The 23,981-nt window shown below is 40.0% G+C and overlaps 1 protein-coding gene across 1 annotated transcript in view; it reads left to right on the top strand.

The window, feature by feature from the left end:
* Positions 1-23,981, top strand: part of DNAH11 (dynein axonemal heavy chain 11) — a 54,871-nt gene that overhangs the window by 18,489 nt on the left and 12,401 nt on the right. Inside the window, 8 exon segments of the mRNA XM_074150905.1 lie at positions 2,255-2,392; positions 9,011-9,257; positions 12,171-12,313; positions 18,079-18,192; positions 18,576-18,719; positions 19,225-19,384; positions 19,387-19,406; positions 20,297-20,401. Coding sequence (XP_074007006.1) covers positions 2,255-2,392; positions 9,011-9,257; positions 12,171-12,313; positions 18,079-18,192; positions 18,576-18,719; positions 19,225-19,384; positions 19,387-19,406; positions 20,297-20,401 — 1,071 coding nt within the window.

Below are 23,981 nucleotides of genomic sequence, written 5' to 3'. Positions count from 1 at the left end.
GCTGTTTGTAATTCTTGCAGGAGTCAAAGGTGACAAGTGATTTAAAACCAGAGATTTCTCTTGCTGACACACTCTCAAGTACTTCCTAGACAAATGTGCAAATCACCTGTGGTTAGAAGAGTTTTAGGCTCGTGTAAGAGAGGTATTTTTCTCTGTTTGATAATAAAGTATATCAGTAGGAAGACCAGAATAACTACAACAATTCAAAACACTGCTTTAACATGAAATAGTCCTCTACAACCCATTCCACAAGACAGAGGAAAAACATACTATGAGATCTGGGAAGCTCTGGGAAACTAGTAAGCGTGTTGGAAATTGAATAGGTACTAGTGAATACCCTTCACTTAGAAATATAAAGAAGGAAATGGATTAAAAAATGGTGGAACATGCAGTTAATTCATAGTGCAGTCTGAAGTATGGGCTTGGGGGCTCTAATTTATTGAATATTCATGGTTCACTCACCAGTAAAGATTTCAGTGAATTCTTCTCTATTTTATGCCCCATTAAGTATTTTAGTCTGCATCATTTCTCTTCCTGTCTGTCACAACATGGGAGACTATCATTTTCTGTTTGCCTTCCTTGCCTCTTCTTCTTGTTGCCCTTTTTCAGGTCTTTCTTTTTGTTCTTTTAAGATTTTCACTTGTCTTTTGCCTTTCACCTCCTCTGTTTCCGTGATGGCTCCCAATGGAAGGGGCCACTCTTGCTTTTGTTGCTGTTACACTTGGCCATAACACACCCTCCTGAAAAGGATGTCATTGATCTGAAGCCTTCAACAATCTCAAAATTCCACTCAGTTTGTGGAGCCAAAAGTTATTTGTGAGATACAGACCTGACCAATGGTTGTGACCGGTGGCTATTTCTTAATCTTTTTTCTAAAAAAGATGGTAATAAAAAAAGGACATATCCTGTGGTTTGTCATAAAATCCAAGCTTGACAAAATGTATAAACGTCCCAGGAAACAGTTTCTCTTTGAGAAGGTTTTCTGAGTAGCAGTAAAACGTTTTCTTGTTTTGACTTAGTTCTACTGAAACTTACTCGTCTCTGCTCATAACTGAAGGTTAATTGCAGAAATCGTTGTCTTGTGTTTTCCAGTACAGAGATGTATTTTTAGAAATTATGAGACAGTGGCAAGTCTCTTCTATTTTCCACACAATCTTCTTTCCAGATACCATAGAAACTTTTTCCACTGTTACTGTCTACTCATAACTTTCTCTCTCTTCTCTGACTGCTTTAAAACCCAGTGAAGTATTGTCCCAAGTCAACCTCCTCCTTTCTTCACTCCTTTTTTCCTTCTTTTCTTTCAACTTTCTGCTCTTCTTCCTTTTCCTTCCTTCTTCTTCCTTCTTCCTTTCCCCATTACTCTGGAGGCAGAATAAATCTGTCCCTTCCCTGACGTGCCTGACTGGACTCTGTCCTGGCTCTTGTTGCTGTTGAGGAAGTGATAGTCTGTTCTGATACCATTTGGATATTTTCTATGGGAATTAACAATAATGATGCCATATGGTTTGAGAAGCCCTGTAGAGCAAAAACTAGAAGTGCATAGGAGGGAAAACAGCCCTGTCTAAACAGCTAATTAACCAAAAGCAGATACAATGGCCAAAACACGTGCTAACAGCAGTAAGTAGGTCCACTAATACAACTGAGAGACTAGAATAACCCTTCCTTTCCAAACGTGAGTGGCTTTGGGTAGGCCTGGTTATATTAATGACCAATTACAGATTTATTTTCCTTTGAATATTTTAGCCTACCCTTGTTCGGCCATCCCTTTCCACTTTTGTAAAGAATAGTCCCTAAAAACTCACATACAAACTAAGATCCATATCTCCTCGCCTTCCCGTTCTTTAAAGGGGGTTGCAGCGTGTGTTTAAACGGCGTCAAGTGGCTCGAATACATTTAGCAACTCAAGAACTGGGTTTGTGTCACCGTGACCGGCTGAACGTGCACCTTCTGGCTGGCTGCGAGCCAGCTGGCCCCTGCGGCTGCATTATTATTTATAGCTATCAAACCGGGTAACTGGTACCAGCAGGGAGAGAAGGGAAGGAGGCTGCAAGTGTGCTGTGTTTGTGCAGTGAAAAGGGAGCAAAATCTATGTGCTCAAGGTGGCTGGCAAAGCTTATTAGCTGCCAAACTTGTTCTGGAGGCTCAGCTGCACGCCGGCCGGCGCCGGGCCGCGGTTGGTTGGATGCCTTTCTTTGACCGCCTCAACTTGCCGGGTGATTCTTTTCTCTCCCTTTTCCCTCCCTTCTCTCTGCAGATTGTTCTGTGTTTCTCTCCGGACGGTGCCACGCTGTGAGGGTGAGCTGGGAAGTTCCCGGCCATGGTGAATGGCACCGCTATTGACAGTTTCATGGGCAGCAGCAGGAGGCTCATTGAGGAAGCCGAGGGGGTCGAGGTACAGAGTTTCAAGTTCGTCAGTCTTCTAAGGAAGCAACGGAGACCATTGAAAGATCGATAACTGAATAAGCTGAAAAAAACAATGCTCTTTTTTTACTCCTTCTTGCATACTTGTTGCCTTCAGTGTTGTTCAAGCTCAGACCTGCTAGAAGCTGTATTTTTATTGTGCGTCACTGCCCAGTTCCTTCAGCTGGGTTTGGAGAGCTGTCTAGCACAGGCAGAGAAGTGAGGGGAAAAGAAAAGAAGAGATTAGCGCTATGTAATTCATAGCGCTGTCTTTGCAGAATTCTTCAGTCCTGTGCCTTTTAGGATCTCATAGATACAGAATTTATTTAACTCTCTTCAATACAGTTAAATATATTCACTAGTGCTGTAGCCAGTGAGGCTGGAATATTGCAGTCCAAGCTAACTAGGAGGAGTTTTCCCTCTGTTCAGCAGCTAAGCAGGTGAAAATTTCCCTTATGACCACATAGCAATTGCATTTAGAGTTTTAATACCTGTGCAATTATTCTCTTTTTGTTCCTAATTGATCTGGAGTGTGACTTGTTAGTTTTCAGAAAAAAAATAATCATGCATTAGTGAGTTTCCTTTCAGGGAAAAAGAATGTTCTCATATTCTTCTAAGAGTTTTAATGAGCTGCCTCTTTTGTGCCACCCAGGTGCTAGTGATGAGACTGCTCAGGTATTTGCTGGTGGAGTAATTCACATAGATCTAGAGAAGATTTACTTTCAACGATTGCTGTTGTAGTAGTTTCATTCCGGAGTGCTGTTGTATTTGGGACCGTTCTTTTGTATACGGGATTTATAATCATGAGAGACTGAGGATTTCAGGAATGCCCAAGGAAGAGCCTTCTGGTTTTAGCCAAGGGTAGCACCAGTCCCCGGGGCAAATCTCTGCGTGAGCGATTGATGAGTTTACAGCTTTTTTCCGCTGTTTAAACCCGTACAAAATACATGGAGTCCTCTGGAAATGAAGACGAAGGGGAGAGGAAATCTGCAGGGATGCCTGAGGCTGCTTCTAGGGTATCCCGTGGACCCTTCCCCTCCCCAGGGCTTCTGCGAGGCGGGGCTGGGGGGGGCGGCCCGGCTGCCGTCCGGCGGGCTGGTACCCGCGCTGCCGCGGCATACGGATGCCTCCTATTGGATTGCGAGGGAAAGAGAGATGTCTGCAAGTCCTTGGCGTTTATGTTTTCCATGAGCGCCCTCTGCTTTATTTTAGCAGCTCAGAAGAGATTTAAAATCCTAATAGAGTAGTTATTTGCTGTCCTGTGGACTATGTGGGTGTTTTGCCCTTTTTTGAAGTGATACCAACTTACATATTCCCATTTATTTGAAAGAAACTGGTAGGATTACATGGAGAAAAGAAAATAGTATTTGTTTATTTTATTATTTGTTTATTTTTTTATTACATTATCTTTTCGGATTCCTAACTAATTATATTTTTCTCCTTTGAAAGCACATCTGCTCATCAGAATTTAGGCTTTTAATATTGAAACTGTTTGGGGGAGGGAGGGGTTTAATTATTTTTTTTTAAAGCATTATGTTCCTATATAATTCCTTTTGTAGATATTTGGCAAAGAATTCTCTGACCCTAGCAACTGTTTATGAGTCTCTTTTGCACATTGCTGTTAACTGCTCCTAGTAAATATCTTTCCTCTTCAGTTCCCGCCGAGTGAAATAAATGGCAACTAACAAAATTACACGGCGCTTTATTGAGTGAGTTAAGGTTCCTGTGTCATCAACATACGTAAAGCAGTGCTGGGAGACTGAGTATGTCTGCCTGTGCAGCCAATGAGAAGACCAGCAGACAAGACAGTAGAAGGCAAAAAAAAATGTTAGAAGACAGGGGAAGGATTTGAAAGTGATGGAAAAAAGCAAAATCAGAACAGAGGTGTCAAAATACCAGAGAAGCTATGTCAGTGTTATGGGGGGAGAGAAGGGAAACTCAACCAAGAAAGACAGAAGAGAAGCAAAACTGAGCCAGAAAGGTAGGAGAGGTGTAAACCAAAGAGTCTGAGGAGGAGTAAAAGGGAAGTGAAGGGAGAATGATGACAGAAAAATAATTAGTAAAGGGAGGGGAGACAGGAGTATATTAGGATATCAAAAGAACGAGAGGGGTTTGGCGGAAAAGGACCACCCTGAAGAAGTGGGAGTCTCAGCTGCAGTCTGCCATCCCGTCTCTATGGCTTATGTATGCCTGGACTTCTGAAATGTATTCTAATTGTGCTGTCCCTTATGATGAGCAGTGCAAGGTCTATCACTGAGTGATTATTTTGGTATAATTGACAATTGACCAATTGTCCTTTTTCTGAGTTTCCAAAAATGGATAGATTTTTTTGTTGTTGTTGTTCATCACTGCGTAATGTTATAGATTATTTTTAATTAGGGTAGCTTGAAGTTAAGCTAGTGGTCTTATTTTTTTTCTCTTAAAAGTTCGATACAAATAGGGCATCCTATCTACATGGCCCTAACAAAAGCTGGAAAATGTCTGGGTTTAAATGGTGAGAGAAAACAAAAAAAAAAATCACAGTGATTGTGTGAGTTGAGAAGAAAGATTTAGATTCTCCATCTCCTTATCTTCAAACCAAGTCCTAGGTACTTTTCTGGAAGATACAGTTTATCCAGGGAAGGGCAAAGGGGGGGCAGACTAAGCTCAGCAGGGAGATGGTGGGCTGCAACGTCAGTGTGTGCTATGAAGGATGCTGTGAGTGTCCCTGCTGCCCTGTGTGAAAGTATCTGAACAGAAAGAACAAGTGATCCTCCCTAATTATGGTGCCTGTTGAAAATAAGTCCCATGAGCCCCTTTTCACTCAGAAGCACATTGGTCAATGTGTGGGTTAAGGATAAGAGACAGTGAGTTCAGAGATATTTGGAGGGAAATGGAGAGTATCAGAAATTTAAGCAATTTGGATGACTGATTACTTGGGAGAAAAGAAACGAAAAGAGCCCTCTTCTGTTTCAGTACCCAAATTGCTAAACTTAATTTTAAAAGAGCACAAGAAGAGAACACTGTGTAGCAGTTCTGAAATCCATATACCAAGCTTAACAAACTTACAAAACTGCCTTTGTACCTCATTTGCTATAAATCATAATCTATAGTATTTTAAAATAATGTCTCTGTCTCCAAATTCAACACGACAGGCAATCTCCCTTACTTTCAGCTGGTGTCACATATCAGCGCTGAGTATAGAATAAAAGAATCAGGATTGTTTAATCCATCCCTTTGAAAATAACAGCAAAGTACACCTCTGCCCTCTCCTTTGAGTGCTGCCGCTGCCGTGTATGCTGCTCCTCTGATGCTCAGCACAAAACAGCGCATGCTATTAAGCATACCAAGGATAAATTCTTTATGCTCTTAGTTTATCATACTCCGTAGTATTTTACAGCACGTGGTATGGCAAAAAAGAAACCTGAAGTAATTAATTTTTTTGCCTTCTTCCTTTGCTTCTTACGCTCCCTGCTCCTCCACACACGCACTTCCCAGTTACCTCTTCCTTCAGACAAAAGCTGGCTTGGTTTTGTTCTTATTTTTTATAACTGCCTGCAGGATGCATTCAAGTTCGGTGGCATTGGTCTGTCTCGTTCTTTGCTGGCCATGTTTCGCTTAGCTCAACTTAATGGCGAAGGGCTAAGGTTTATCAATTTGGTAATGAGTAGTTTACAACCTGAGGAAAGTAAAAGGGCAAAACTCCTGTCTGAACTCGACTCATAACTTGCATTATGTGGTTTTGGTCTTTTTTTTATGCTTAAAAATTGGTCAGCCAAGGCCTAGAATAGAGAGCCTGCATCAGAATGAGCAGACTTCACCCTTACATTTTTCTTTCAGATTGTATATAGGCTTATTGCTCAGTTGTCTTTAGGACTATTGAATCGGTTTGAATCGTAACAGCCTAATCTTCATTATCGGCTTCAAGCTACTTTATGCTTTCTAGTGAGCTGCAGTTAAATCAGATTTTGTTACTGTATCAATTCTTTTTTGTTTCCTTTTTTTTAATAAAGAAGGCTAAATTAGCAATAATAATTTCCTTTGCCTACAACCCTGACTGGGCATATATTGAAAAGTACAATGTAGTATTAAAAAAAAAAACCTCTGTAGATAAATGAATGGCAGAATAAATAATTTATGCTAATGAAATTACTGCAATTAGTAGTTCCACAATGACCCTTTTAAAAGCCACAGCTGTTAATGTCAGGAAGTGCTGTCACCGCTGACCTTATCATAAGAGAAAGTGACAAATTGAAAATGCAGGGAAGACCAATCCTCAAAGAGGTCTGTTCGGGAACGATTAGTGTTTTCTGAAAACCAGTGTGAATTACAACCAGCTGCTCTCTGGCTCGGCGTCTCTCCCATGCTGTGCCATTTTGTTAAGCTCGATAACAATAGTTATTTTGCCCCATTGAGACAAGTTGTCTCAGGCCACTTCCAGCTCTACCGGAACCCACTTCTTCCCTCACTGATTTACAAATGAAACTGTTGTTAGAGGGCTTTTCAGGGCTGCTGAGTAGAGCCCTCTCATAAGGATCATGTGTAAGGAGGTTGTCTTGCGTGAGGAAGAGCTGTACTGCAGGGTGCGTGTGTCACAAACAATGAAAAAAGGAGAAAAAGGCTGAAACACATTTCAGTTGGAAGCCAAGCGCTGCTCAAATCTTCATAAAATGCTCATTCCTGCTGATTTGCCTTGCTTTTACAAACAATTTTATTTTTAAGATGAATTTATGCGAGCTTTGCCTCAACTAATGATGTTCTGATTTATTTTTTTTGTAAAGCAATTTATTTCGGCTTTCCATAAATGCAAATCATTCTTTATTTAGTCCTTGTTTTAATTTCTGTTTTTGTAATAGTATGTGAAATAAGTATTCTTCTAAACTAGCTTTTAAAAGTCACAAGAAAATAATGAGGTTTCTTACTGAGGAAAACGGCCAGTCTTTCTGCATCAACCTGATTGTAATATTAATGATGTAGGCTTTAAACATTTTACTGCATCTACAGGCATTCATGAGCAATTTTCCCAAAGTTCCCTAAGCATTATTGACAATGCTTTGGTAAATTATGTGTGACTTTCCTAAGAGTTGGTGTAGCTCATTTAATTCATATTAATTGATTTTTAGGCTTCCCTTGATTAATTGAACTGGGTTCGTCTTGTACAGAATGCAATAAATAATCATTAAAATGAGGGAGATGTGACTCCACAAATTACAAAGTTTAAGTATGCTAGAAGTCATAGAGGACAAAATGGAAGTTAGTTACAATGGTGGAGTTAAATGGGTTTTCTTAGTATTTCCCTGTTAATTTTGCATACAGTACTCTTGCTTAGACACGTATATGCGTGTATTCTAGTAATATGGGTAGATAGGGCCCTTTAAAACAAACAAAAAATATTTTGGGGGGTTTCTTTTTTCATCTTTATCCTGAGGAAGTATACTCTAGTTCAAAAAAGTGTAGTAATATCTTGTATTTGTTATTTCAGTTTTCAAAAAATTTAAAAAAAGGACCTTTGAGCTGTAGTCCTGGAACTACCTCTTTTTTTGCTGGGAGAGGTGAATTAAGACAGACATTTTTCCTCTGCATTTTGCTTAGAAATACATGACTAAATGACCATCTGGAGGGGTTTTAAATATGCCTAGCTTGTTTTGGGTATAATATAGTATGTGAAAGAGAGTTTTCCGGTATCAGGGCTGCATTTTCCTCCCTGTGGTGAGAGAGCAACCCCGTGTAGTGCTGTGTGGCACCCAGCACAGCCCCCTGGGGCCACGGGATTGAGCTGGGGTCCTTTCTGCAGCATGCTGAGATTTGCTTGGAGCTGGAGGTGTACTTGGTGGTTTGATGCTTGGTGGCGTGTAGGGAAGAATGTCAACTGTCACAGCTCAGAGTGACTCTGAACTCCATTAAGCCGTAACTACTTTTCTGGCCAAATGCCCCTTGAAACTGATAGAAGGCTCTTCAGCACAGACATGTTGCTGATTTTCTGACATGTAGAGCCTCAGCTTTCAGAGAACTCCACGGTTGCCCAATCCTGCCCTCGCAACAGTTTGTGTTAGTTTATTGCTGACTTTGACAAGCACAGATTAGCAGGCACTTGGACAACTTCAGAAATCTAAGTCGTGGAGTCTAGTTCTGCTCAATCTGAAGTTAATGGCATAAATGCACTTCAGTCTGAATAGGAATTTGATGATATTCTATTGTATTTCTTTAACCTATACAGGATTTTTCTTAAATGGGATTTCCAGAGGTGAAATAGAAAATACATATAGTATTAACTCTGCATATAGCAATGTAGTGACTGATTTAATCTCTGTTTTTAGGTTTTAAGAGTATTTATTTAAAAAAAAATAATGAAACTACGTTGAAGCACTGAGCTTTTGTGGTGATGAAGGCTTAATGAATGCTAGCGCAGAATTAATTAATTTATATCCAAAAAAGTTGGGGAAGGCTCATTTTGCTCTAATCTTTTTTACATACTGACAAAGTTATGTATAAGGTAGGTTGAAGAATAGTTTTGTGAATGAGCCATCCTTAGAAATGTAACCTTTTCTGACTTACATAGATATAACTAATTTTTGAAACATTTCTTTGCTCTTGTATTTACATTTGTTGTTTTTTCTTGGGCATGGTTCAGCCACTCAACCAGGACTCCATTTGATATTTCATGGCTTATGCCCACACCACTCTGAATAAGCTGAGTGCCAAACACAATCTTAATGAGAGGCAATACAATTACAGTGCTCTGAAGAGTTTTCTGGAGCAAATCACCCTTTATAACATCTTCCTAGAGAAGAAAAGCAAGGAGATGTTGGGACACATGGAGCACTCAGTGAATGGCATGCAGAACCTGAAGCCAGCAGCTTTCCAGGTAAGATATGAAAGTCACAACCATTTCTTTCATTCTTTATAAATAATCTTGGCTTTATTTCTAATAAAACAAAGTTATTGCAGTGCTTTTTCATTAGACTGATTACTTGTGGGGTGCCATTTTTGTGTTTTGTTGAAATTACTTGGTTTGGGAAACTGGAGTGGTTTTTTTTTCTTCATGTAGAATCTCTTAGAATCATGGAATCATAAAATAGTTCAAGTTGGAATGGACCTTCAAAGGTCATCTAGTCCAACCGTTCTGCAATGAGCAGGAACATCTTCAACTAGACCATGTTGCTCAGAGCCCCATCCAACCTTATCTTGAATGTTTCCAGGGATGAGGCATCTACCAGCTCTCTGGGCAACCTGTGCCAGAGTTTCACCACCCTCATTGTAAAAAAAATGTTCCTTATCTAGTCTAAATCTTCCCTCTTCTAGTTTAAAGCCGTTACCCTTTGTCCTATTGCAACCTACCTTGCTAAAACATTTGTCTTCCATCTTTCCTGTAGACTCCCTTTAAATATTGAAAGGCTGCAATAAGGTCTCCCCAGAGCATTCTCTTCTCCAGACTGAATAATCCTAACTGTCTCAGCCTGTCCTCGTAGGAGAGGTGCTCCGGCCTTCTGATTGTTTTTGTGGCCCTCCTCTGGACCTGCTCCAACAGGCCCATATCTTCTTGACAGAGCCACTCTCAGCCCCTTCATCCCCCAGCCTATATTGATACCAGGGGTTGCCCAGATCTAGGTGCAGGACCCTGCATTTGGCCTTATTGAACCTCATGAATTTCACTCAGGCCCACTTCTCAAACTTGTTCAGGTCCTTCCAGCTGGCGTCCTGTCCCTCAGGCATGTCAACCACACCACTCAGCTTAATGTTTTCTGCAAACTTGCTGAGGGTGCACTCGATCCCCCTATGTCATTGATGAAGATGTTGAACAGTACTGGTCCCAATATAGACCCCTGAGGAACACTACTTGTTATAAGTCTCCCTCTGGACATTGAGCTATTGACCACTACCTTCTGTATGTGACCGCCCAGCCAATTCCTTATCCACCAAGCACTCCACCCATCAAATCCATATCTCTCCAGTTTAGAGAGAAGATGTTGTGAGGGACTATATCTCTTTGAGCTCTTTAGCTTTCTTTTGAAAAAGGAGTCCATCCATTTGAGCAAGGACAAAGTATGGAGGGGAGTGTAGTGGGACCACAGTAAAACGGTAGAAAGGGAAGTAAGTGCCACAGTAAAAGAAAGACCGTGGTACAGAGAAGATGCAGTTCTGTATGTCGGGATTTTGTGCAGGGCCAATGACAAGCTGAGGGGCATTGAAGGCAGGAGGAACAAGTGCAGAACCTTTTATCAGCCATTGTCACCTCCTTGTGGGGCTAGTGCCACATAGCCCCAAGTCGGTGCTTATGCCTACAGTTCTTTTGTGGCTAGTCGGCCCATAATGACAGAAGGGAGGGGAAACTGCTTGGAAGCCTTTCCCCCTGTTCTGTAATCCCTTTTGCAGATGCTGAAGACAAGCCGTAGTCCAGTGATTTCTTTATTAAAAAAAAAAAAAAAAAAGTCTGCATGGTTTATAAAAAAACTGCAAATGAAATGCTTGATGCTAGTCTTTGCATAACATTGCATCTTGGTGCTACTGCATGAGATTAATAATGGGAGCTGGCTGGCTTACTCCCACTTTTCAAGCTGAATACCTGCAAAAGTAAATGGTCAACAGAGAAGAGTAACTGCTTTTTTAAAGTCTATTTTTAACATGGTATCTCATGCTAGTAAATGATTAAAATGCCCTTTTTCTCTGAATTCTAATTTGACGATGACCCAAAGGTGATTTGACAACTTCAAGTGCTGCATGCTGTGCTGGCAGATGGAGCTGCAGCTCCTCTCTAGCCAGGTACTTGAACACTGAGCCATTAGTACCCTGCACCGTGGAGCTCCACACAAGAATAGCAAATGCAGCACCCTCTAGTTTCGCAGAAAGAAAAAGGCATAAAGTCAGCTCACACAAATTGAAAAATGAAGTGAGTGGAGAGATTTGGGATCTTTACAGACACCTGTGACAAGTCAGTATTACAACTTTGTCTTCTCATTTCAAAAAGGCCAGATTTTGGAAAGGAAGATTTTATAGGTTTTGCATCATTTCAGGAGCCCACCAAAGAAGAGCCCTCAAGACCTTCCATCTGATAAAAGTTTAAGCCCTCTAATATTTGTCTTCCCCTTTGTCTTATCACCCTTATCCAGATGAGGTTAACAGGAGCTCCCTCTGGTTAAAATGTAGTCTTTTATCATGAATAGCTGCTGGATAAGATGCTTCGAGGGATCGGGCTAAAAAATAAATAAAAAACCAAGTATTTGAAACAATTCCTTTATATGTGGAAAGATATTGTAGCTGGATATTTTGATACAGGTTTCTTGCTGGCAGGCAATAAATTGCTATTTCAGCAAACTAACAGGTAGTCTTTCTTTGTCAGTCTCTGAGTCTGTCTTAACCTTTCAGCAAACCTTTGCTGGAATTGTCTGCTCAGAGTGATTACTAAGCATTTTTTAGAATGCTTTTACATTTGCATCTTTGCTAGATGCTGCAGCAGAGCCTTGTTGCGCTGCTGAGACACCTGGTTACGAACACACGCTCAGCAGCTGCATGGACATCTGAGCATCCCAGAGGAGCTGCAGGGTCCCTGGTGGGAGCAGTTAGGCTAGTTTTATTAAATTCTTTATGTCAACAAAATTCTGTGAGGTGCAAACAAGGAGCTGTCAACTGGAAACAAAGTAAAAAAAGGAAAAAAACACTTTTAGTACTGAGACGAGCGAAACGCAAATTTTCTTTTCAGTTCAGCTTTTTGGGGCTCACGTGGTATCGTCTTTCCAGAACCATATCTAGTGACCCTCACTCCTGAATAACACATTACCTTTTTCCCTGTTTAGAAGATCTAAAATCCAAACTTGCTTCTCAAGAGGTAGAGCTGCAACTGAGAAATCAAAATGCTGGGGCTTTGATTGCTAAGATAGGGTTTCAGGCTGAGAAAGTGAGCCAAGAAGGGGCTATTGCAGATGCAGAGGAGCAAAAGGTCAATCTGATTCCCCCATTTAGTGCTGTTGAGCTATATTTAGCACAAAATAAACCTTTTTAGGTGAACAGTTTTGAACAACTTCCTCTCCAGGGAGCATAAAGTCTAAGGAATTATTATACTTACACATATAACAGCATTTCACACCGTGATTACCACTTGACCTTTCTTTACATTATGACTTTTCCCAACCTTTTAGCTGTTTTAATGAGATGAAAGAATAATAAATACTGAGCTCATTCAAGCATTTAATGGATGTGGATCTTGAGAATCAGACCTATTTGTAATACAGTAAAGGTCAGAGAGTCATCCCTGAGCACTTCAGATTTCTAAAGGCTTTGAGGCTCTAGGTAAATTGAACAACTCAATTGATACAGAAGGTCATTCCAGTATCTCGTAATATTGCAAGGTGCAAACCTTGAATTTTAAGATTATAATAGCAATCCTAATAATATGTGTCATCAGTGTTGAATCTTCTTCCTTTTGCTCTCAGTTCAGCCTATTAACATTAGTTACCAACATCCACTCTGGAAACATAGAAGTTTACCTGCGTTAGTCCTCACCACAGAACAAATAGAAATGCATAATTTCATCTGGACTCCAAAATTTTCATCTGCTGTTAGAAGCACAGTTTTTGAAATAAAACACCAGCAGTATGGGATGCTGTAAACTAGAGTTCCTCTGCCTTTGAATTCTGAAGGGCTCGTTCAGCTCTGGCATTTTGCTACAAAGTCTGATGTTCATTGTGTGATTTATCAATACTACAGAGAGAGATTTTTAATTGACTTATAATAGTTGTTAATGCCTAATTTCAAGCTATGGAAACTTTAAGTTGCCAAGAACTTTGTAAGCAGTTTTCAGATACTAATCAACAAGGAAGACTATATCGTCTGAGCAATCAAAATAGACCTTCATTCTCTTCTGCTTTGTTTCTTAAAGACTTCTTATTATTAGGTAATATTTAATACTTCTCTAATGACCTTGTGTCTCATCCTAATTTTGTTGAGAAAAAAGTGATTTTCAGCACTGACATAAATGAAGACTAGATCAGGACTTTATATTTCTCTGCATTATGGTAATTATGGATTTCAGCCTTTTGCTGATCTATATCTTTATAGGACTTTAAAATCACTATGAAGTTTAAAGCCCAAATGCTGTAAGGAATTAAACTTGCACAAATTGAATCCAACAGCTCAACATCCTACCAACCACTTTTCAGTGGTGCTTTTCCTGAATTGGTTCCATATGCTTCTGATGGATTTGGATGATCAAAATATACCCTTAACACAATTCTAATTACTTCATTAGGCAACTAGGTGAAAACACAGAGAGTGATTATCGTGGGATAATCACATCTTTGGGCCACTTTGTTTCATGGATGAAGTTCAGCACATGACACTAATGATTACTGTTCTCCCCTGTTCGTTGCTTTATTGCAATTCTGAAATGTTTTCATTGGAAATGAAAGTTTCATTTTGTGCTACATTAATCTAAAACTATTTCATAAGGCTGAGGATGGTTTCTAAATATTAATCTTCTATAATTTCTGTTACAAAAAAAAAAAAACCTCAGCAAATGAGAATACATTTTCCAGCTAAGTAATTTGTGAATACTCTTCATAATTGATTAAAATTTGTCACCTTAAAAAAAAAAGTATTTTGGCTTTCCTGTTCTATAGATTTCAAACTGGAGTTTATAAGGCGTTTTTGAATTTTACGACATTAAGCCAGTAAACACCTTGGAGGTATTGCCTTGGAGTGAAGTACTGCCTAAAAAAAGGTGAAGAGTGGAAGTCACTTTAGATCAGACTCATCAGGAAAAATGGGGTCAGTCTGCATGCCCCATAAATGTGGCAGAGATTACTACACCTGTACAATAATCAACAAGGGTCTGACCATGAACATGACACTGTTAAGGTTTTAAAATAGTGGGCAGTAAAACAGCTGTCATTTTACTGGCCGTTTGTATGTTCTGCATGATGCCAGTGGGGGTCTGCTACAGGCCACCTGACCAGGAAGACCAAACAGATGACTCCCTCTATAAACAGATAAGAGCAGCTTCACATTCACAAGCCCTGGTCCTCATGGGGAATTTAAATCACCCTGATACCTGTTGGAGGGACAACACAGCAGGGCATAAGCAATCCAGGAGGTTCCTGGAATGCATTGATGATAACTTCCTCCCCAAGTGATAGAGGAGCCAATGAGGAGAGGTGCCGTGCTGGACCTTGTTCTCACCAACAAGGAGAGGCTGGTGGGAGATGTGAAACTCAAAGACAGCCTTGGCTACAGTGACCATGAAATGGCAGAGTTCAAGACCCTTAGGGCAGCAAGGAGGTCACACAGTAAGCTCACTACCCTGGCTCCAGAGGAGGGCCATAAAGATGATCAGAGGGCTGGAGCACTTCTCATCTGAGGACAGGCTGAGAGAGATGGGGTTGGTCGGCCTGGAGAACACAAGGCTCTGGGGAGACCTTATCACAGGCTTCCTCCGGTACCCAAAGAGGGCCTATAGGAGAGGGGGAGGGACTGTTTGTCAGGGGGTGCAGCGATAGGATGAGGAGTAACGGTTTTAAACTGAAAGAGGGTAGATTTAGATTAGATATCAGGAAGAAAATCTTTACTGTGGGGGCAGTGAGACACTGGAACAGATTGCTTAGAGAAGCTGAAACCCTGGAGGTGTTCAAGGCCAGGCTGGATGGGGCTTGGAGCAACCTGGTCTAGTGGGAGGTGTCCCTGCCCATGGCAGGGGGGTTGGAACTTGATGATCTTTAAGGTCCCTTTCAACTCAAACCATTCTATGCCAGCCAGAGTGTTTTACAGGTGAAGATACATATGCCATTGCCTTTTAAAATGGGACCTGCCCCTTCAATGGAAGAAAGCATGCAGAGCATGGTGCAGGTATATGGTGATAGGGACACTAGCTGAAGGTTGGGAACAAACACGGATCCAGACTGACGAGCTTTTTTGATTTACCTCCCTCAGCTGAAGTGCATTCTTTATTTACATGGTATATTTGTGCCACTCATGATCTGATTGCTGAGGGCACACTTCTTCCACCTTTTCTAACAATTTAGCCATCATTGGCGAGCTCTATACTGTAGAATTTATTGATGTGAAGGGGACTAAACTTCTGGAGACAGGGATGAAAAGCTCTTTCATCTTTTTGTTAGAGGAAGTAGATTTGAGAAATACTGTCCTAAGGTTTATCTGCAACCTGCTGTGTTTAATTTTTCCTCCCTTAAAAAATGTTATCTTGTCCCATATTTTTGGGGGGCCATCAGCAAGCAAAGAATAACTAAGCATAAGAAAAAAGAGAGACAGAACTATAATGCAACTTGTGTGACTTAAATTAGCTGTTTGTTTTAATGGAAAATGCCGTGTCATGTTAGAAGCACTATGTACTGTAAATGTTATGCTTGTTCAACTGGTTACATTCTAAACTTTTCATTTTAAGTTAATTTCAGCAAGATAGATCTCAAACCATGTTAGAGAAAAGATAAACCAAATCAAAACTGTAACTGTATATGCAGTATTTGTTTTTAAAAATATGTTGTGGCTAAGATGCAAACCAGAAATTTCACCCTAAAAACTATATCACAAAAGATGAGGAGATATTTAATTTTATTAGTAACTTTTCATTTGTAATATAATACATATTGATTTTTAATCTTTGTCATTTCACGGACAGTGTCTATGTGTGTCCCATTTAATAAACGTGTACATGGAAAGTGCCCCCAACAATTGTAGAAGCATGTTTTGTAAGGATATTAAATTCTTACAGAGGCTTGTTACTGCCAAGGCATAGTGCTTGATCCAAGTATTAACATCTTGATCACTGTAACATCCTCTTTCTCTGTAATTAGACTTTGTTTAAGCAAGACATGACAGGAAATGAGCCTGAGCATGAGGTAAAAGGATAAAGATGAACCAAATATAACTAATTTCAGCCTCAGGTAATGTATCCTTAAAAATATGTAGGATAATTGTCCAAATACGCAATTGCAGATGATACAGAACACCCTCCAGGTGTATTCTGCCAGAGAAATTTGCACCAATGATATGATAATCAGCTCTTAAATAGATAATTAAATCATTGCAGAAAATTGAGAAGGACTCAGATTTTACTTAAAACTCATGCTACCTGATGTAAATTCACTGATCTAAGCCACTGTTAAGCCCAGAGTTTTGACAAATCTGCTTAGATGGGTATCTGTTTAATTTCCAAACCTGAACTTAAGTACAGTGTTTTCATATAGGATATTTCCTTTTTTCCTCTTCTTTCCCTTGTTAAGGCCTATGGTTTCAGACTTGGAACAGAGGAATTAAAAGAAAAAGTCAAATTTACCAAAAAAGGGAGGTTGTTTTAACAAATCTGATGTTTTTACCTATACCCCAAAAATGCAGTCAATGTTGTACTGGTTAGGGAGACCCCCAGTGCATCACTAGAAATGACCATCGGCTCCCTGGGATTTTCTCTGATTTTCTAAAAAGGAGCCCTTTAAAGGGTGAAAATGATGGGGAGTGCGGGAATAAAGGTCACAATTCTCAAAATATTAGTAAAAAATCTTTACTTCACCTCCTCTACACATCTCTTGCTTAGGTCTAGCTTCTGCATTTGAACTTGCAGCTTCCCCACTGAAATGGCATGAGCTACTGAGTTCTCCCGTTTTCAATAACTCCTGAAAAATAACTGACTGCCCTAATACTCCCCAGATTTTTCTTTCATTACCTGGTCTCCTATTCTTCATTACTAAATCTCTCACTCTTGCATCCTACAATATTATAGAGAGTCCTAAACAGCCATCCTTCTAAATTTTTATATCTTGGAGTGATCTTCAGGTTCCTGTTGGCAACCAGGAGCATTCACTGTCTGATGTGTCCTCACAAGCTTACAGGTTCCCTTTTCAAAAGCATCCTTGCACTTGGCCTTGTTGAACCTCATGAGGGTCGCACAGGCCCACTCCTTGAGCCTGTCCAGGTCCCTCTGGATGGCATCCCATCCCTCAGGTGTGTCAACTGCATCACTCAACTTGATGATGTCTGCAAACTTGCTGAGGGTGCACTCGATCCCACTGTCTATGTCATTGATGAAGATACTGAACAGTACTGATCCCCATACAGACCCCTGAGGGACACCACTCATCACTGATCTCCATATGGACCATTGACCACTACCTTCTGGATGCAGCCATCCAGTCAATTCCTCATCCACTGAACAGTCCACCCATCAAATCCATATAGCTCCAGTTTAGAGAGAAGAATGTTGTGGGGAACCGTGTCAAAGGCCTTACGGAGGTCCAGATAGATGACAGCCATAGCTATTCCCTTGTCCACTGATGTAGTGACTCCATCATAGAAGGCCACTAGGTTGGTCAGGCAGGACTTGCTCCTGGTGAAGCCATGCTGGCTGACTTGAATCACCTCCCTGTCCTCCATGTGCCTTAACACAGTTTTTAGCAGGATCTATTTCATGATCTTCCCAGGTGCAGAGGTGAGGCTGACTCTTCTGCAGTATGGCTGTATAAACAGGAGATGTTAATTCTCACCATGCAGAACAGGTGGAGTCTAGAGCCAGGCACAAACCTGCTGGAGTGTCAGAGTTGTAGAGGTCTTTTTATGCATAACATAAAATAATGGTGGGGTTTTTTTAATCTGTTTGTGTATACAGACCTTATACTGTGCAAGTGCGAATGCTTAAGCAGCTCTGATTTGATTTACAGCCTTAGTCTTCAATATAAATCTTAAGATTCATTGTTTTAATAGGTAGCAGCAATCTAAGGAGAAGTATATCTGAGACAGAAAGAATGTGATGATGACCTGCTGAAAGCTGCATCTGCTCTTGTTGCTGCTACAGCAACCTTAGACACGCTTAATCAAGTAAAGATCATGCAGCTTGATGTCTGCAAAAAAATTTGTTCATTGTTCAAATAGTTCAAGGCTATTAAGTGGTCATTCCAGTACCAAACTGCCAAGCACAATCAAATTTCCATCTTCTCTGGGCATCATTTTCCAAAGCAACAGTCGGCAACTGCTGTACCTGACCTGGCATTACACCTGCCATCACCATACTTGACCAAGTTGCACATAGGGTTGCAGAGCAAGCGAAGGGCTGTGATTGTGAGTATTTTCGCCATATAAAATAATTAACAACAGTCTTCAAAGAACTGAGAGTTGTATATTGGTAGTCAGAAAGCTTCTGTGGAACAAATCCACTATTGTTGCACAATTCTGTAGCTGTTCCTTTGATCTTCTTTTTTCAGGTTAATCTTACAGAACCAAAAGCCTTCACCAACCCACCAATGGCTGTAATCAATGTTATTGCTGTGGTAATGGGTTTACTGGAATATAAATGGAAAGTGCTCAGAGATCAAAGCTGGGAAGCTACAAAAGTCTTTATGGGAAAGGTAGTGACTGATGTGACATCATACAATATTTTAGATGCTAGCTTTGAGAACCAGAGAAATGAATGAGAACCAGAGAAATGAATGAGAACCAGAGAAAGAGAAGCTAAATAGCAACTTTATTTTCTTATGGTTTGAATTTACGGGGATAAGATATGACACTGCATTGTTCTTTCCTGTGTACCTTTGGTGACAAACTCAAGCCAGACTGAGTGCCACTGGGATTTATTAATTGCAAAAATAGAAGGAAAGTCAAAGGGAGAACATTTCATTATATTTATCTCATCTCTGCTAAAATCCTCAAGTGAATCATACCATCTCAAAATGTGTTTGTGAGGACGAATACTTCAGGCTTTGGAGGAAATAATATTTTTGCTTTGTACTCCATGTTTCCGAAACAATAAGCCAGTGCAGGATTCCAGTTTTACATTTGTGATGGAAGTAGGAGTTAACTTTTAATTCTCTGAAATGGAAAAGAATTGATGCACTGGAACTTCTGTTCTTGCAGGTTGATGACTTCTTACAAGCTTTAATCAACTATGATAAGGAGCATATTCCTCAGAATGGTTTGAAAGTCGTCAAGGAACATTACTTGAAGGATCCAGATTTCAACCCAAATTATGTTCATACAAAATCCTTTGCAGCAGCTGGTATCTCTGCCTGGGTCATCATATAGTAAAGTTCAATGAGGTATGTATATATCGTTTCATCTCTTGAGTAGCCCTGATGGGGGAAATTTCTGTTATTAAAGTTTTTTATTATTTTGGTAAGCTCAGCTTAGTGTTCTGAGGAGAATGTAACAGCAACCACAGATAAAGTAGGAAGTATTCAGCGCTTAACAGTATGTACGCGTGTATTTATTTTTAGTAGAAAATGGTTAAAAAGATGTGGCTGTCCAGGACTTTTAAAATCGTCATTATAGTGCAACAGTTGGGAAATATTCTTCTCCAGATGTACACGTTTCACTTGAAACGTCCATCTGAGTCTGGCTCTGGAGTGTAAGACAGAGCTTATCACTTGTGATTCCCTTGAGCACCTGGCAGCAGGATTCCTCCATTCATCCCAGTACTAGAGCATTTTATCATTTAATTACAAAATAGTAAAAAACTAATCAATTTTAGTTCAAATCTGCTCGAGCGCAATGCCTGTCCGATTTCCACCGGTATTCCACCTGTTTGTTTGGTTTTTTTTTTAGTGTGGTTGGACTCGATGATCTCAAAGGTCCCTTCCAACCACTAAGATTCTGTGATTCTGTGATTGATTCTAAAACCATGAAAGTGATACATACAAATTAATTTTAGTTGGAGAGTAGATCCACTAAGGCTGCATTCAGTTCTGCTTAAGATGTCCTTATATAGGATATAATCAAATCTCCTGTAGTCTTAAAGTCAATTATGAAAGAAATCTCCACGTCTCGCTATTTGTGTAGGAAGATGGCTCTAAAGCAAATATATTAATGAGACACTGCTAGGATTATGTGAGAGTCATTCGTCAGGAGTCATTGAGTCATTTGTAGTTTTTATAATGAATGTGAGACCAACTTCTTGCCTAATATACCTATGTTGTATGTCTTTTTCAAGGTGTATTGTGAGGTAGAGCCAAAATGTTGTGAGTTGGCCAAGGCAAATGCTGAATTAGCAGCAGCCACAGAAAAACTCGAAGCTATCAGGAAAAGCTTCTTGTAAGTACTGCTTGATTAATAAACATTCTTCTCCAAGCCCATTCATCTTGAGCCCATTTAATTTTATTAATTTTATTGTATTTATTTTATTTTGTTATTCTATTTTTATTGATTTTATTACTTCCTAGTTCAAGTATTAAAGATATGTTTTTATTAGGGATTATCACTGTTTTCCCCTACAAACCTACTAAAGAACATTCCATAGTTTGGGTGGTAGCACAGGAAGCTGTTTATCAGAAGTGACTGAATTTCTTCAAAGCCATCTGGGCACATTATAACCAATAGGTTAGTAATCTGAAATGACAGTTGATATAAATAACTGGCTGTAATTTTTATGAGGAACATATGCCAAGTGTTTATATGAGTAACCACCTATTGGAATATAGGAATGACTTCCAGAAAGAACTTCGGAAGTTCATGCTCATCTGTGTTTATGTTTTTCATTGAATGTTATCATTAAAATGGTGTCAAATCTCCTTTGGTTTTTTTTTTGAAAGACCTCCAAACACACATCCGCATGCTTGTACGCATGCACATAGAAGTGGAAACTTTGATTAGTCTTTTACTGACAAATGTCTTTTGAGTTACTGATTGAATCAAAGACCACGTTTACCACCAAGTGTCAATTGAACTTTTGAGAGGGATTATTTTTTGTTTATTAAGTATTTATTTAATAGAGTTACTGCAACACAAAACGCTCTTGAAACAAAGATCTCTCATGGTGTCTTGGGAGATGGTGGGTGGAAGGAGTTTCTCTACAGCAGGCTAATTACCCTTGCTTAGCAAAGGAGGCTTCAGTTGGTTCGAAAGATATAGCATTAATTGGGTTTAAAAGGCTTTCACTTGGTTTAAGGCATTTTTTTGTTGGTAAGATTTAAATCTGAAATCTCCCAACTTAAGGTATCAAGCAGTAAATGAAGGCTGAACAAATCTGTAATGTGGGGATTATTCTTACTGTTTTATCTTAAATTAACAATTTAAGAGAATAAGCAAGATTCCCTTTTGCTGAAACTCTTAGAAATCTGTGAGTTATGGTGTCTGAAAATATCGTTCCTTGTTTCAGCAATTTCCTTTATTTCCTCCTGCTATTGTAGTTTCCATTTTCTTCTTGTTCTGAAGGAGATGCAGATTTAATGGGCAAACAAAGATAGCTTTTACCATCTTTCTTCCTCATCTGGCCCCTCTGCCTTCTACCCCAAAAATCTTATCAGCTGCTACAGCTTGTATTTTGCCTCTGTATGATACCCCCTAAGCTTTGTGGCCTTGGAGCTGCCCATTCGGACCAAAGTGCATCTGTCCTAGTCAAGCCTGTATCTACACTCAAAGCTTTACTGAAGAATCATGGGTTTTTTTTATTTCACATATCTATACTGATGTATGTTTATTAAGTGCAAATACGTACTTTTTGAACAAAAATAGCCTTTAAGTGATCCTTTTTTTAACTATTTTTAATACACAGCAGTCATCCCTGAAACTCATGGAATCTTTTATTGTTTTAAGGTGTTCCTCAGAGAAGAACACTAACGTGTCTCTGTTCCTTGCCTGACAGTATCTCAAAGAACCCTTTCCTGTTTTAGGTGATCTTGCAGTTCAGTAAGCCTACAACTTTGAATCTAGTTCCATCTTTTTATGTTCATTTACTTCCCCTTTCATCTCCTCATAAATTTTTCTGAAGGTGGTTAGCAGCAGTTTTTCTGTCACCTACAGTTAATTCCCAGTAGGAAGAATTCTGCACCACAGGCGAAGCTGCAGTTCCCTCTGCAGTTATCTGTTTCCTGTGTTAGGCCAACAGTTGTCACATTGTCAGCTAATAGGAATATTTTTGCTAACCACTTTATAAAATTCCATACTGCGTGTTCAACCACGCTTCCTTTTACAATGTGGGAGCTTCCAGTTAAACTATTATTTGTGTAACTGATTCATACCATATCTGATCGACCTGATGAACATTTTTAAGGAGCTGTAGCTGCAGCTTCTGATTTTCCAGTAGGTATTACTCTTAGCAATAATAAGCTCCAGAGCTTATGACGTTGGTTAGAGTTGGAAGGGACCTTAAAGATCATTGAGTTCCAACCTCCCTGCCATGGGCGGGGACACCTCCCACTAGACCAGGTTGCTCAAAGCTCCATCCAGCCTGGCCTTGGACACTTCCAGGGATGGGGCATCCACAGCTTCTCTGGTCAACCTGTTCCAGTGTCTCATCACCCTCACAGTAAAGAATTTCTTTCTAGTATCTAAGTCTAAATCCTCCCCTCTTTCAGTTTAAAACCATTACCCCTCGTCCTATTGCTCCACTCCCTGTTAAAGAGTCCCTCCCTGTCTCTCCTGCAGCCCCCTTCAGGTACTGGAAGGGGCTATAAGGTCTCCCCAGAGCCTTCTCTTCTCCAGGCTGAACAACCCCAACTGTCTCAGCCTGTCTTCATAGGACAGGTGCTCCAGCCCTCTGACCATCTTTGTGGCCCACCTCTGGACCCATTCCAACAGGTCCATGTCCTTCCTGTGTTGAGGACTCCAAAGCTGGACACAGTACTCCAGGTGGGAGTACATAATACATAATGGAATGAAAAATTTGAGCTTTTTATGAATACTTCTTGATTATTGTTTATTCATTAGTAGCTTAGGGAAGAAGACCTGGGGCTGATTGTGGATAGTCCAAAGAAAACTTTGAAGTTAGCCCTGTTTTGAGCTGAGGGTTGGGCTGGATGACCTCCAAAGGTCCTTCTAGCCTATGATCCTATGCAATCCCATGATTCCATGCAATCCCATGATTCCAAAAATAAAGCAGAAATTTGGTTCATCCAGTAATATTTTACAAGAAGATGAACTTCAGTAGAATAATAAAAAGGAAATACTTGTATAAGCAGTGCCTATATTATGTGTGCTACAATGTATTTGTAACACTTAAGAGAATGAGTGGTAACAGGGTGTTACAATGATATAGTAAAAACTGCTGCACACATCTCACTCAGGAAAACTTGCTTTTGGCTTGTTTCTCGTAACTGAGCTGTGACTCGGTCCAGAAATTTGAAGATGCAAAAAAGGGATTCAATTTTTATATGTGAAGAAAGTTGAAAAATTTATATACGTCCACAATTCATGTCTTAATCCATCATTTAATTACTGAGGATGTTATTGGGGATGTGACACCCACTTTATAAAATGTTAATTCAAGAAGTTCCATCTATAGAAAATTGCATGGCCGAGAGATGCATTTCCTCTGATCATTAGTGCCCAGTTTCCTACCTGTGAAATGTTAGAGGATGGTGAGAGGCTGAGTTCATTAGTAGGGTTCAGTAGGTGGCATGAGCTCTGCAGACTGGCGAGTACAGAACAGGATCCTTTCCTTTCTTTACACTTTTGCTTTTTAACAGAATTGACACTCATTAATCCCATGAAATCCATCACATTGCTTGGAGTTTTTTTTAACCACAGTTACAGCTGGCATTTCACAGAGCCCGCGCTTAGCTTTCTGGGCTCAGCCTTTTTCTTCATCTAAACATGCACAACATGGTCAACAACTAATAACTTTGTCTGTAGGTTTTCATCCCTATTCAGTGGTCCTGAACTGCGCTGTTCAATCTTAC

This window comes from Numenius arquata, chromosome 7 (assembly GCF_964106895.1).
Source record: "Numenius arquata chromosome 7, bNumArq3.hap1.1, whole genome shotgun sequence".
NCBI classification, from domain to species: Eukaryota; Metazoa; Chordata; class Aves; order Charadriiformes; family Scolopacidae; genus Numenius; species Numenius arquata.
The sequence above is the reverse complement of the archived record's forward strand: the minus strand, read 5'-3'. Positions and strand labels throughout refer to the sequence as shown.